At 42.6% G+C, this 16,493-nt stretch overlaps 1 protein-coding gene across 1 annotated transcript in view; it reads left to right on the plus strand.

Moving 5' to 3' along the window:
• Nucleotides 1-16,493, plus strand: part of skap1 (src kinase associated phosphoprotein 1) — a 402,040-nt gene that overhangs the window by 274,383 nt on the left and 111,164 nt on the right. Inside the window, exon 9 of the mRNA XM_078224498.1 lies at nucleotides 75-269. Coding sequence (XP_078080624.1) covers nucleotides 75-269 — 195 coding nt within the window. The remainder of the gene's footprint in view (nucleotides 1-74; nucleotides 270-16,493) is intronic.

The following is a 16,493-nucleotide window of genomic DNA, read 5'->3' on the forward strand; positions in this document are numbered from 1 at the left end:
ACATTTTACACAACTATGCAGCATAGAAACATACTGCTCTCCTTAATTTGCAATGTGATTGTTTCTCTTCACAGACATGAATTCCAACTTCATACCAGTGGAGGAGGAAGAGGAGGAGGAAGAAGAAGAGATGAGGAATGTGGGAGTGCTGCAGGAGGAGACATACGATGATGTAGACGCAGGACTTGTAGATCCAAGAATGTCTCTGAGTCATCCGACAGCCAATATTGGCCAGGAGCCAGATGATGAGATTTATGAAGAGCTACCAGGTATGTTGTGTCTTTCAACTGGCATACACAAGTCTTCAGATATCTGGAAATCTCCCTTGCTGGTTTTCCAGAAGAGGGAGGTCACAGCTGGAGAGTGGAAAATACTTTGCATCTAGTGCTACATCAAAAGCTCTTGCACCCAACTGGAACTGGACTGATACTGGCCCATTTCATATGAGACTCTTACAGTCAGTGAAGAGCTGACACTTTCATCCCATCAATCCAGATTCAGTTTGAAAGGAAATGCCAAAAACAGGGTGATGTCTAGTCCAATCACATTTACTGGTGCTTGTAGTGACTCAGGCCTCTTCAACACAATGCCACATAAACATTTCAGGCTGTACAGATAGATTTTTGATCACCAGTTTTACAAGGTCAATGTCTGGCTTAAGGAAGGCTGGTAGTAACTTGGTGTGAATGTATTAAACATTTACTAATTAGAAATAAAAGTAGAAATTGCTGGACATACTCAGGTCAGGCAACATCTGTAAAGTGAGAAACAGCACGAGTGTTTCAGCTCAATGACCTTTCCTCAAGAGCTAATTTTTTAAATGTGTTAAAGAATGCAACTCAATTGTCTCCCGTTTGCTAATTTTGCCATGAAATTAAACATACAAAATAAGCACAGAAGGTTGGTTTACATTCTTTAACACATTTTCTTTGCAACAACTTTGTATTTCTTGACCTGTGTTAGAATTAAATGAAATAATGGTGTCAATTCAAAGGCAACACCAAAATGGTTGAACTAACCAATTTCCTTTGAGTATCACACACCCCACTCTGTCCCCTGCAAAATATTCTATTTGAAATGTGACAGATCTGATTTTCAAGTTCCATTGATTTCTGTTAAAAGAGAATATTCCTGTTAGATGTGAATATGATGGCATGAAACTGGTCTCTGCCAAGAGCACAAATCATGGTCACAACAAATCAACTGCCCTCCCATCGATTTCTCACCCCTCTCCAACCTCTGATCTAACCGTCCCTTTATCTCTTCCCCCTCCCCCCCGCCCTCCAATTTTCTTTTTTATTGACTGGTAGCGATCAGCTTTGTGGAATGCTACAGCACAGAATTAGACCATTCAGCCCATCACATCTGTGCCGGCTTTTTGAAAGAATTATCTAATTAATCCCACTCTGCTGCTCTTTCCCTATCGCCCCACAAACGGTCCCCTTAAAGGATTTTTTAGATTCCATTTGGAAAGTTATTATTGAATCTGCTTCCATCGCCCTTTCAGGCAGCGCATTCCAGACCATAATGACTCAGAGTAAAAAAATTGTTTCCTTATGTTGTCCCTGGTTCTTTTCCCAATCATCTTAAATCTGTATCCCTCTGGTTACTGACCCTCCAGCCACTGGAAACAGTTTTTAGTCCTTCCCCACCCCCACTTCCCCCCTCCCACTTCCCCCCTCCCAATCCCCCAGTTCTTAATTTTGAAATCGGAAGCTCCTTGCAGCAATTCTTCACGTTTGGTGCTCTGCCTTGTGCAGACCTTACTGTGGTTTCAAAGTTTTTTGAAAAATTTTCAACAACTGGAAAAGCAAGCCATTGGAATTCAAGCACCAATTCTATCCACAACCAGAAACTGTCTCTGTTTTTAATCAACACTGAACAGCAAATCAACAGTGAGCAGCCAACACAAAACATCCAATCTGGCAAAGTTAACTGAGTTCCAAACAGAAACCTGAATTCCACTATTCTGACATATTGCAGACAGGGGGAATGCACTTAGTTCATCTCTGTCCTAATCCAAACTGTTTTAAGAAATCCAGCAGAATTTTTCAATATTAACAACTTGCATTCATATAGCACCTTTAATATAGTAACATGTCCATAGATGCTTCGCAGAGGAACAGTTAATCAGAATTTGATATTGAGGTACAGAAGGACATATAAGACTGAAACAAAATCCCGATTCATAGGTGGGTTTTGAGAAGCATCTTAAAGGAGGTGAGAGAGGTGGATATAGATGTAAATGTCACCCCAAAAAGCCATCACCTTGACCAAAGATTGACCTGAGAAAAATGGGGCATGTCTACTCTAAACTGTCAGTGATTGCAGGATGATCTAATTGAGGTGTGTAAAATGGTTAAAGGATTTGACAGGATAGATAGAGAGAAATTATTTTCTCTGGTGGGGGTACTCCAAGCAAGAGCAGAACCTTAATATTAGAGTTGGACACAAATCAGCGCACTGAGAGGAAGAGAGCAAGAGATTCAGATGAAAAGAAAAGGTGGAGAGCTGACACTGAAACATTTCCATTCCATGGGATGCAATTTCTCCAACCTCTGCCAGTGAAAGAGTTAATGAATTAAAAAAGATACTGTTATTCATTTTGTGAAGAGTGTTGCTGGGAATATATTAGGGATATTTGCATATGCAGATGAGCCTCAGTTCTCACTCGAGTTGTGCGTCGCTTTTATTTTATGGACTCCCACTTTGATCGTTTTAGACTTATCTAATTTTTTTTGTTATGTTTGTTATGATTAATATTTTATGGAGTTCTCTGCTTTATTACAACATCCCAGCAGTGTAATAATAACGGGACAGGTTTGATGTAGGGACTGTATATTGGGGAAATGCACACCACAGACAAGACACTCCAATGCAATATCTATTGCTCAAGTCTTCTCCAAAGTTTCATAAGCAATGTTTAATTGCAGATATTTTTCGACTAGAACTTGCAGTATCATACTCAAATGCTGTAAAGTTACAAGTCAGCATTTTCTCATAGAAATTGATGCTGTCTTTCCAAAACTTGGCATTTCTGTATCCTAACTCGCACTGAGCCCCATTCACTTAGTGCTTGCTCTGCTGACTAGACTACATTGGTTCAGCATTGACTTGATTTTAAAAACTCTCGTTCTTGTGCTTAATTCCCTCCGTGACCTCATCCGTGACCTCATCTCCTCCCTATCTCTGTAACTTCCTCCAGCCCCACAACCTTCTAAGGTTCCTGAACTCCTCCAATTCTGGCCTCTTGTGCATCCTTACCATTGCATCTCTCTATCATTGGTGGCCATGCCGACACCTATCTGCTTCCTAAGCTCTGGAAGTCCCTCTCTTCCATCACACTCTTCCTTAAGAGAGTCCATAAATCCAACCTCTTTCACTAAACGTCTGGTTGCCAGTCCTGATCTCTCTATATGTGACTCAGCATAGACATAAATGTTTTTTTGATGTGGGTCAGATATCAGGTGACCTGTGAACAAGGAACCATTTGCATTTTGCTTTCTAATCGTAAGCCTCAAGGTGGTGCTGAACACACCTTTGACTGGACAATGGAAAGAAGGTGGAAGTGTGGATATATTCTAAGTTGAGAGAAGGGAGTCGAGTTTTGTTGCTGCTCACACTGTTGGGCATTAGCACATTTAATCCATAATCGTTCAATGTGTATTGGAAATCTGTTTATGTTTTTAAACATTTTCTCCTCCCAGCTGCATGATATCAGCTATTATAAAGCTTTAATTAGTCTGTAATTAGACTACGACTTTCAGGTCTGGGCCCTGCATCCCAGCAACAATATACTGGCTTTGCAGAACAAATTCATCAGAACTGTACCAGGGCGAAATTGGTTAAATTCTGAAGATAATTTTCAGAGACCAGGCTTGTATTTCCTTGATTATAGAAGTTAGATAGGTTGTCTCATCAAGGTTTTTAAGCTGATTAGAGGATTTGATAGGGTAGGTAGAGATAAATTATTTCCCCTGGTGAGGGGAAAGTCCAGAACTAAGGTTATGGAGAATTAGAAAATCAAAGTTAAAGGAGAGGGTAGAAGTGCAGGTTAATGGAGCTGAGGGCTCAGGAGAGGTTAGTAAAGTTTCCAGACCATGTAATAGAACAGAGACTATAGAAGATGGCAGGAATCTAACCTCAGACAGAGCAAAAAAGGTGACAAGTATGAGTAGGGAGACAGTCAATGCAGGACTGAGGGTGTGGTACCGATATGCGCGCAGTGTATGGAACAAGGTAAATGAGCTTGTTGCGCGCATTGAAATTGGCCTGTACGATGTTGTGGGCTTCACAAAGATGTGGCTGCAAAGGGGAGGATCTAAATATCCAAGGATATGTGTCCTATCGGAAGGACAGGCAGATCGGCAAAGGGGGCAGGTTGCATTGTTAGAAAGGAATGAAGTTAAATCAATAGCAAGAAGTGATATAGGATCAGAAGACATAGAATCTCTGTGGGTAGAGTTGAGGAATCGCAAAGGTAAAAAGACCCTGATGGGAGTTATGTACAGTCCCCCTAGCAGTAGTCAGGATGTGGGGCAGAAAATAAATCAGGAGATAGAAAAGGCAATATTACAATAATCATGGGGGACTTCAACATGCAGATGGACTGGGAAAATCAGGTAGGTAGTGGATCCCAAGAAAAATAATTTGTTGAATGTCTAAGAGATAGTTTTTTGGAGCAGCTTGTGACAGAGCCTACTGGGGAACAGGCAATTCTGGATTTGGTAATGTGTAATGAGGCAGACTTCTTTAGGGAACTTAAGGTGAAGGAACTCTTAGGGAGCAGTGACCACAATATGATAGAATTTGCCCTGTAGTTTGAGAGGGAGAAGCTGGAATCAGATATAACGGTGTTACAATTAAATAAAGGTAACTACAAAGACATGAGGAAGGAGCTGGCCAGAGTTGATTGGAAAGAGAGCCCAGCAGGGAAGACATTGGGACAGCAATGGCAAGAGTTTTTGGGAGTTATTCGGGAGGCACAACAGAAATTCATCCCAAGGAGGAGGAAACATGCTAAGGGGAGGACGAGGCATCCATGGCTGACGAGGGAAGTCAAGGACAGCATAAACGCAAAAGAAAAAGCATACAAAGTGGCAAGGATTGTGGGAAGCCAGAGGATTAGAACATAGAACATAGAACATAGAACATTACAGCGCAGAACAGGCCCTTCGGCCCACGATGTTGCACCGACCAGTTAAAAAAAAACTGTGACCCTCCAACCTAAACCAATTTCTTTTCGTCCATGAACCTATCTACGGATCTCTTAAACGCCCCCAAACTAGGCGCATTTACAACTGATGCTGGCAGGGCATTCCAATCCCTCACCACCCTCTGGGTAAAGAACCTACCCCTGACATTGGTTCTATAACTACCCCCCCTCAATTTAAAGCCATGCCCCCTCGTGCTGGATTTCTCCATCAGAGGAAAAAGGCTATCACTATCCACCCTATCTAAACCTCTAATCATCTTATATGTTTCAATAAGATCCCCTCTTAGCCGCCGCCTTTCCAGCGAAAACAATCCCAAATCCCTCAGCCTCTCCTCATAGGATCTCCCCTCCATACCAGGCAACATCCTGGTAAACCTCCTCTGCACCCTCTCCAAAGCCTCCACATCCTTCCTGTAATGTGGGGACCAGAACTGCACACAGTACTCCAAGTGCGGCCGCACCAGAGTTGTGTACAGTTGCAACATAACGCTACGACTCCTAAATTCAATCCCCCTACCAATAAACGCCAAGACACCATATGCCTTCTTAACAACCTTATCTACTTGATTCCCAACTTTCAGGGATCTATGCACACATACACCTAGATCCCTCTGCTCCTCCACACTATTCAAAGTCCTCCCGTTAGCCCTATACTCAACACATCTGTTATTCCTACCAAAGTGAATTACCTCACACTTCTCCGCATTAAACTCCATCCGCCACCTCTCGGCCCAACTTTGCAACCTGTCTAAGTCTTCCTGCAAACTACGACACCCTTCCTCACTGTCTACCACACCACCGACTTTGGTGTCATCAGCAAATTTGCTAATCCACCCAACTATACCCTCATCCAGATCATTAATAAATATTACAAACAGCAGTGGCCCCAAAACAGATCCCTGAGGTACACCACTTGTAACCGCACTCCATGATGAATATTTACTATCAACCACCACCCTCTGTTTCCTATCCGCTAGCCAATTCCTGATCCAATTTCCTAGATCACCCCCAATCCCATACATCTGCATTTTCTGCAGAAGCCTACCATGGTGAACCTTATCAAACGCCTTACTAAAATCCATATATACCACGTCCACTGCCTTGCCCCCATCCACCTCCTTGGTCACTTTCTCAAAAAACTCAATAAGGTTAGTAAGGCACGACCTACCTGCCACAAAACCATGCTGACTATCACCTATCAATTCATTACTCTCCAAATAACTATAAATCCTATCCCTTATAATTTTTTCCAACATCTTGCCGACAACAGAAGTGAGACTCACCGGTCTATAATTCCCGGGGAAGTCTCTGTTCCCCTTCTTAAACAATGGGACAACATTCGCTAACCTCCAATCTTCTGGTACTATACCAGAGGCCAACGACGACCTGAAGATCAGAGCCAGAGGCTCTGCAATCACTTCTCTTGCCTCCCAGAGAATCCTTGGATAAATCCCATCCGGACCAGGGGATTTATCTATTTTCAGACCCTCCAGAATATCCTGCACATCCTCCTTATCAACTGTAATACTGTCTATTCTACTCCCCTGCAACCCAGTGTCCTCCTCAGCTATATTCATGTCCCCTTGCGTGAACACCGAAGAGAAATACTGGTTCAATGCTTCACCAATCTCCTCCGGTTCCACACATAACTTCCCTCTGCCATCTATAACTGGCCCTAAACTTGCCCTAACCAACCTTCTGTTCTTGACATACCTATAGAACGCCTTAGGATTCTCTTTAACCCTATCCGCCAAAGTCTTCTCATGTCCCCTTTTAGCCCTTCTAAGCTCGCTCTTCAACTCCCTCTTAGCCAATCTAAAGCTTTCTAGTGCACTACCCGAGTGCTCACGTCTCATCCGAACATAAGCCTCCTTTTTCTTTTTAACCAACAAAGAAACTTTTTTGGTGCACCACGGTTCCCTAGCCCTACCAATTCCTCCTTGCCTGACAGGGACATACCTATCACAGACTCGCAGTAGCTGCTCCTTGAAAAAACTCCACATGTCGGACGTTCCCAGTCCCTGTAATCTCCTAGTCCAACCTATGTTTCCTAATTCTCTCCTAATAGCCTCATAATTACCCTTCCCCCAGCTAAAACCACTGGCCCGAGGTTCATGCCTATCCCTTTCCATCACTAAGGTGAACGTAACCGAATTGTGGTCACTATCACCAAAATGCACACCAACTTCCAAGTCTAGCACCTGGTCTGGCTCATTTCCCAGCACCAGATCCAATATAGCCTCACCTCTAGTTGGCCTGTCTACATACTGAGTCAAAAAACCTTCCTGCACGCTTTGAACAAAAACTGACCCCTCTAACGAGCTAGAGCTATAACAATTCCAGTCAATATTAGTCAAGTTAAAATCCCCCATAACAATTGCCCTATTACTTTCACTCCTAAGCAGGATTGACTCCGCAATCCTTTCCTCAACCTCTCTAGAACTTTTAGGAGGTCTATAAAAGACTCCCAACAGGGTGACCTCTCCTCTCCTATTTCTAATCTCCGCCCATACTACCTCAACAGATAAGTCCTCATCAAACCTCCTCTCTGACACTGTGATACAATCTCTGACCAATAATGCTACCCCTCCCCCTCTTCTACCTCCTTCCCTACTTCGACTAAAACATTTGAACCCCGGGACCTGCAGCATCCATTCCTGCCCCTGCTCTATCCATGTCTCTGAAATAGCCACAACATCGAAGTCCCAGGTACTGATCCACGCTGCAAGTTCACCCACTTTATTGCGAATACTCCTGGCATTGAAGTATACACATTTCAAACCCTGCTCCACCCCACCTCTGCAATGCCGTGCATTGCAGTCCCCATCCATGCATCCCTCACTTTCAGCCCCACTACTCAGGAAGCCTTTAAAAGTGAGCAGAGGACAACTAAAAAAACAGTAAGAGGGGAGAAGATGAAATATGAGTGTAAGCTGGCTAGTAATATAAAAGAAGATAGGAAGAGTTTTTTTCAATATATAAAAGGTAAGAGAGAGGCAAAAATAGCCATTGGACCACTGGAAAATAAGGCTGGAGAAGTAATAACAGGAAACAAAGCAATGGCAGAGGAACTGAATAGTTACTTTGCATTAGCCTTCACGGTGGAAGACACTAGTGGGATATCAGAGCTCCAGGAGAGTCAGGGGGCACAGGTGAGTGTAGCGGCCATTACTAAAGAGAAGGTTCTGGGGAAACTGAAAGGTCTGAAGGTGGATAAATCACCTGAACTGGATGGACTACACCCCAAGGTTCTAAAAGAGATAGCTGAGGAAATTGTGGAGACATTGGTGGTGATCTCTCAGGAATCACTGGAGGCAGGGAGGGTCCCAGAGGACTGGAAAGTAGCGAATGTAACACCGCTGTTTAAGAAGGGAGGGAGGCAGCAGGCGGGAAATTATAGGCCGGTTAGCCTGACTTCAGTCGTTGGCAGGATTTTAGAGTCCATTATTAAAGATGAGATCCTCTAATCAGCTTAAAAACAGAGTACTTGGAAGTGCATGGTAAAGTAGGACTGAGTCAGCACAGCTTTGTCAAGGGGAGGTCATGTCTGACAAATCTGTTAGAATTCTTTGATGAGGTAACAAGGAAGTTAGATAAAGGAGAACCAGTGGACTTGATTTATTTAGATTTCCAAAAGGCCTTTGACAAGGTGCCGTCGCATATAAGACTGTTAAATAAGATAAGTGCCCATGGTGTTAAGGGTAAGATCCTGGCATGGATAGAGGATTGGCTGACTGGCAGAAGGCAGAGAGTGGGGATAAAGGGGTCTTTTTCAGGATGGCAGCCGGTGACTAGTGGTGTGCCTCAGGGGTCAGTGCTGGGACCACAACTTTTCACAATATACATTAACTATTTGGAGGAAGGAACTGAAGGCACTGTTGCTAAGTTTGCAGATGATACAAAGATATGTAGAGGGACAGGTAGTATTGAGGAAGCAGGGGGGCTGCAGAAGGACTTGGACAGATTAGGAGTGTGGGCAAAGAAGTGGCAGATGGAATACAATATGGAAAAGTGTGAGGTTAGGCACTTTGGAAGGAGGAATGGAGGCATAGACTATTTTCTAAATGGGAAAATACTTAGGAAATCAGAAACACAAAGGGACTTGAGAGTCCTTGTTGAAGATTCTCTTAAGGTTAATGTGCAGGTTCAGTCGGCAGTTAGGAAGGCAAATGCAATGTTAGCATTCATGTTGAGAGGGCGAGAATACAAAAGCAGGGATGTACTTCTGAGGCTGTAAAAGGCTCTGGTCAGACCCCATTTGGAGTATTGTGGGCAGTTTTGGACCCCATATCTAAGGAAGGATGTGCTGGCCTTGGAAAGGGTCCAGAAGAGGTTCACACGAATGATCCCTGGAATGAAGAGCTTGTCATGAGGAATGGTTGAGGACTCTGGGTCTGTACTCTTTGGTGTTTGGAAGGATGAGGGGGAATCTTATTGAAACTTACAGGATACTGCGAGGCCTGGATAGAGTGGACCTGGAGAGGATGTTTCCACGAAAAGGAAAAGCTAGAACCAGAGGGCACAACCTCAGACTAAAGGGACGATGCTTTAAAACAGAGATGAGGAGGAATTTCTTCAGCCAGAGAGTGGTGAATCTGTGGAACTCTTTGCCGCAGAAGGCTGTGGAGGCCAGGTCATTGAGTGTCTTAAATCAGAGATTGATAGGTTCTTGATTAATAAGGGGATCAGGGGTTATGGGGAAAAGGCAGGAGAATGGGGATGAGAAAAATAGCAGCCATGATTGAATGGCGGAACAGACTCGATGGGCCGAGTGGCCTAATTCTGCTCTTATGTCTAATGGCCTTCTTAGAGCCAGACTATTCAAGAGTGATGCCAGGAAGCACTTTTTCATACTGGAAACCTGGAATTGTCTCCCCCAGACAACTGTTGTGGCCGTGACAGGAGAAGAACATAAGAACTAGGAGCAGGAGTAGGCCATTTGGCCCCTCGAGCCTGCTCTACCATTCAATAAGATCATGGTTGATCTTTTCATGGACTCAGCTCCATTTACCCGCCCACTCACCATAATCTTTAATTCTTTTACTGATCAAAAATCTGTCTATCTTTGCCTGAAAAACATTCAACGAGGTAGCCTCAACGGCTTCACTGAGCAGGGAATTCCACAGATTCACAACTCAGTCCTAAATCCCCCCCTTATTTTGAGCCTTTGGGTGAATAAGTTCTTCCTCAAGTCAGTCCTAAATCTGCTCCCCCTTATTTTGCTATGCCCCCTAGTTCTAGTTTCACCTGCCAGTGGAAACAACTTCCCTGCTTCTATCTTATCTATTCCCTTCATAATCCCCCCTCATTCTTCTAAATTCCAATGAGTATAGTCTCAGTCTCTCCTCATAAGCCAACCCTCTCAACTCCAGAATCAACCTAGTGAATCTCCTCTGCACCCCCTCTAGTACCAGTATATCCTTTGTCCAGTAAGAAGACCAAAACTGTACGCAGTACTCCAGGTGTGGCCTCACCAGTACCTTATACAGCTGCAGCATAACCTCCCTGTTTTTAAACTCCATCCCTCTAGCAATAAAGGACAAAATTCCATTTACCACCTTCGTTACCTGCTGCACCTGCAAACCCACTTTTTGCGATTCATGCACAAGGACACCCAGGTTCCTCTGCGCAGCAGCATGCTGCAATTTTTTACCATTTAAATAAAAGTCCATTTTGCTGTTATTTCTATCAAAATGGATGACCTCACATTTACCAACATTGCACTCCATCTGCCTGACCCTTGCCCACTCATTAAACTATTTATATCCTTTTGCAGACATTCAGTGTCCTATGCACACTTTGCTCTACCACTCATCTTAGTATCATCTGCAAACTTCGACACACTACACTTGGTCCCCAACTCCAAATCATCTATATAATTGTAAACGATTGCAGTCCCCACACTGATCCCTGAGGCACACAACTTGTCACTGATTGCCAACCAGAAAAACACCCATTTACCCCCACTCTTTGATTTCTATTAGATAATCAATCCTCTATCGATGGGAATACGTTACCCGTAACACCATGCACCTTTATCTTATGCAGCTGCCTTTTGTGCGGCACCTTGTCGAATGCCTTCTGGAAATCCAGATACACCACCTCCATCGGTTCCCCATTGTCCACTGCGCTCATAATGTCCTCAAAGAATTCCACTAAATTAGTTAAAAATGGTCTGCCTTTCATGAACCCATGCTGCATCTTCCCATTAGGACAATTTCTATCCAGATGTCTCGCTATTTCTTCCTTGATGAAAAAATTCAAGCATTTTCCCCATGACAGAAGTTAAGCTATATTAACCAGCCTATAAATTACCTGCTTTTTTTGTCTACCTCCTTTTTTAAACAGTGGCATCACATTTGCTATTTTCCAATCTGCCAGAACTGCCCAAGAGTCCAGCAAATTTTGGTAAATTACCACACATGCATTTGCTATTTCCCGCAGTACCCTGGATGCATTCCATCAGGGCCAGGAGACTTGTCTACCTTTAGCTCCATTAGCTTGTCCAACACTTTCTTTCATGATAATGATCGCTTCTAGGTCCTCACCTGCCATAGCCTTCTTGCCATCAATTTTTGGCATGTCATTTGTGTCTTCCACTGTGAAGACCAACACAAAATACAAAAATGAATCAAACATTTCAAAACTGAGATTCATAGATTTTTGCAGGGTGAAGAGTTAAGGTTCGAGAACCAAGGCAGGTAGGTGGAGTTAGGGTAGAAATCAGTCATGATCATAATGAATGGTGGAGAACAAGATTGAAGGGCTGAATGGCCTCCTGTTTCCATCTTCCTGGGGTGAGGTTTCATCCAGTGATGTTGGTACTCCACTGAAGAAGCAACAAGCAAGTGTGGTTTCCATTGTCCTGTGTGAATGGTACGGGTCCTTGTTCTCTGGCCTGAACCACTTTCTCTTTTTAATCCCATCACTAAATCCTGATCATTGATATTTTGCCATTTGGAGGGGCTGTGTGTTTTCTTTCTCTGAATAATTTTGCTAAAAATGTCTAATTGAATTGGCCTGGGGTTGCTAGCTTTTTGCTTTATTACCTACTGAAGAGTGAGTACGCAGCGTTGGAGACTGACACAGGGTTTTTTTTAATACAATCCAAGAGGCATTTTGTTGAAAAATAAATATAGATTTATGCGACAAAAGGATTAAAATAAAGGTTTTAAGCCTTTGCTCAGATCCCTATGCATGGTGTTCAGCATTATTAAGCCCTCTGGCTAAATCCTCAAATGTGGTATGACAGGCTGGATGCAGTCAGCTGGTAAATCAGATTTTGCTATTGCTTGCTAATTCACTTCCATCAAGAACTGGATTTGAAGACTTTTTATTTCTCCAAACAGCGCAGTCTTCAGATAGAAGGTTGCCAATGAAGATTACATTTTTCAAACTGTTCAGATATTGGTTGAAAGTAACAAGGAAGCGCATTTATTTGGCAACTTGCCTTGACTCTCGAACACCTCAAACTGCTTTATTTGCCATGACTTTGAAAGGTCCTGGTTGTTATTATGTGCCATTTTGCACATGGTGAGACCCCATGAATAGATGAATTACCAGTTTTCTTGTTTTAAATCATACAGGGTTGAGGTCGAAAAAAAACACTGGGAAATGTCCTGGCATGATGCCATTTTAGTACCTTCAAAATTGCCTTCTTTACCTGAGCAGAGTTCATCTTGGGGTGAGAAGGCTTCCATATGAGCAGAGGTTGAATACAATGGGCCTGAGTTTAGAAAAATAAGAGATCATTGAAAGCTCTCAAAATCCTTGACACAATGGATGATGGGAGGAAGTTTCCCTTGCTGAGAAATCTAGAAAGCAGTCTTTGTCCCACATTTTCACCACCTTTGAGAGCCTCCCTAGCATGATGAGAATAGAAGGACTGAAAATGGCAAGTCCAACTCTTTAAACGCAGCACTGCCCGTATTGCAGGGCAAGGATGAGGCTGGGGCACGTTTCACACATGGCGTTTTATGGAGGTAGGCGGTCACTTAAATCATCTGTAGCCTCCACTGAAGTAGGATTTTGGTTGCTGTGAAGTCTGAAACCCGAAGTGTGCTGAGAATTCTCCTGTTTCTGCATACCCAACCCAGAAGCGAAATCTGGGCCATGTTCTCAGAATAAACAGTTGGCCATTTAGGCCTGAGATTAGGAGAAATTTCTTCACTCGAGGTTTATAAATCTTTGGATTTTTCTACACCTGAGGGCTGTGGACTCTCAGTTGATGATTACATTCCAGACTGAGATTGATAGATATTTGAATGGTAAGGGAATCAAGGGATGGGAATAAGCAGATAGTGGAATTGGTGTAGGCACTGAGCCAAGATCTGAATGAATGGTGGATCAGGTTCGAGAGGCTAAATGGCCTACTCCTTCTGGCCTGAGGAGTGATGTGGAATCACTTGCTGAGTTACATACTCACCATCAAATCTGAGATGAACCAAATCAGCTCATGAAACCTCAGTTTCCCAGACGAGACTGAATAACAATACAACTACCACTTGTATTTATATAGTAGCTTTAAAGTAGTAAAAGATCCCAAGGTGCTTCACAGGAGTGTTATCAGACACAGGTTGAGGTCGAAAAAAACACTGGGAAATGTCCTGGCATCACACCATTTTAGTGTCTTGAAAATTGCCTTCAAACCTTCCCTGAGCAGGGAGGTTCTCCTTTGATACAATGAGATATAACAACAGGTAACCACAAGTTTGGCCAAAGGGGTTAAACTTAAAGGACTGCAGATATAACAGACTAGCTCATTCGAGTTCAAAACCTTAAGATAACTCTAGAAAATCAAAAGCTTACTTCACTCATCCACTGAAGGAGAGAGAAGTGGAGAGTTTTAGGGGAGTGATTCTAGAACTCAGGACCTTAGCAGCTGAGGGTTAGGCCGCAGGTGGTGGAGTGAAAAAAATGATGGATGTTGGAGAGGACGGAGGTGGGGTGGGGAGGGGTGGTGGTGGTGTGTGTTGTGAGGCTGTAGAAAGCTCCAGAGACAGGGAATGGGCGAGACCTTGAATTTGAGGATCAAAATTTTCAAATAGACATTAAGCCATTTACTATGATACACAAGGGGCCTTGAGCTTGTTTTGGCCACCCTGGATGCCTCAAAAATAGGCTCACCCAATATTGCAGCCATTCTCAGGCTTCTAATTGGGGCATAACTCAGTGGTCTCTGACATTGACCATTAACCTTGTGCCTGAGCTACATCCAGAAAACAGGTGCAGTGAGGTCCATCCACTAGGTGCCTCGCCGCATTTCTACAAAGTCTACGTGACAAAGAAGTCAGAGAAGAAAATAAAGCCATCTTTATTTGCATTCCATACATCTCGCTGTCTGGGGCATGCTCACTCCCTATGCAAACATGTAATCAAATTTGAAGCAATTTTATTTTCCCCTCTTAAATTTTTTTATTTTTTTTAAAGCACAAGTCTTCCTTTTATTAATGACTTTCGGTGGAGAGTGTTTCGCACTATTCCATGGTGGAACAATAAAATGTCACAGGTAATAAAGTTTCCAATTTTCCCATCAGAAGTACATAAAATCTTAAAATTAAAAAAGTGAATACAAATTGACATTTATGCCTCAATGCGCAAAGCAACATCAGGTGTCTTTATAGAGTGGAAAACTTAATGGATTGCTAAATCAGAAATGTTTGTTGTAATTTGCATTCCTTTGGGTACCATAACAACATTGAAAGTAGTATATTTGCATATTCAGTCCTTTTTAGCCGTGGCTCTTCATTGTCAGTAATTAGCTGGCATTCGCTGGCAATTTTTTTCTGATCTGACTGCTAATAAATTTTTACGCACAGCCAGTCAGCCGATGCAAATTTGGAAAAACGCCTTTTAGCAAGGGATGCGCTGCTGTTAAGATGCCCCAGGTTCTGAATCTGGATCAATTTAAATTCATCCTCAGGGGTTTATTTCGGAACAATTTCCAAGCTTGACCAATATGAACTGGGCTACATTAGATAAATATGCTGAGGTCAAGTTTCTGCTTTGGTTGCGTTTGACAATCCAGATGTGAATTGTGTTAGCTTTCCCAAAGTGGAGTTATCGTTCAGGTTTTGCACACACTTGCTCACAAATGTAAAATTGTCTGTGACCCAGTGCAATCAGCCAACATTTTGGAATGTAATTGTCTTTTTCCCCTTACAGTAAAACATTGTTTTAATGTATTTAAGAGTGATAACTTGGTGTAGTTTTATTAATACAGCTGAAAATGAGTTTATTACAAGTAAAATAAACAGTTTAAATCAGTGTCCAGACCATCTCTTGCGAATAACACAATTGTAAATCATTGAAATTGATTTTAAAAACTATGCAGAGTCATTGACTAGTTCCACTGGTGTGCATTAATCGCTTTCTTAGTAAATCATTTTTTTTAATATTTAAAAGTTTCTAAGACGCCTTTGCATTTAAAACCCAGCTTAATTTGAGGAACATCCTCGAAGGCTTGCAAACGAGTGCACTAAACAGAAACTCATCAGGTTGATTAAACTAATCTGGAGATGTGGCCAATTTCCAATGCAATTTATGTTTAAAGGAGCACAAGAGATCACAGAATCTCAATTTTCACACGACTAAATAAAAGCAAAATACTGCAGATGCTTAAATCTGAAACAAAATGCAGAAAATGTTGCAAAAACTCAGCAGGTCCAGCAGCATCTGTGGACAGAGAAAATAGAGTTAATGTTTCAAGTTCATATGACTTGAAGTTCTGTGATCTTGGTTTCTCTGATGTTAACAGCACAACCTGGCAGAAACCCTATCCTGATGTGATAATTCCACAGATTCCAACAGCGCATGCACTCTCTCCTCCACCTCCACTCCATCTCCATTTAGTTTGCTTCATTTCTTATTTGATTTATTATTGTCACATGTATTGGGGTACAGTGAAAAGCATTGTTTCTTGCACGCTATACAGACAAAACATACCATTCATAGAGTACATAGAGGAGAAGGAAAGAAGAGGGTACAGAATATAGTGTTGCAGTTATAGATACGTTGTAGAGAAAGATCAGCTTAATATAAGGTAGGTCCATTCAAAAGTCTGTTGGCAGCAGCAAAGAAGCTGTTCTTGAGTCAGTTGGTACGTGTTCTCAGACGTTTGTATCTTTTTCCCAACGGAAGAAGGTGGAAGAGAGTATATCTGGGGTGCTTGAGGTCCTTGATTATGCTGGCTGCTTTTCCGAGGCAGTGGGAAGTGTAGACAGACTTAATGGGTGGGAGGCTGGTTTGCACGATGGACTGGGCTACATTCAAAACCCTT

This window comes from Mustelus asterias, chromosome 11, assembly GCF_964213995.1.
Source record: "Mustelus asterias chromosome 11, sMusAst1.hap1.1, whole genome shotgun sequence".
NCBI lineage: Eukaryota > Metazoa > Chordata > Chondrichthyes > Carcharhiniformes > Triakidae > Mustelus > Mustelus asterias.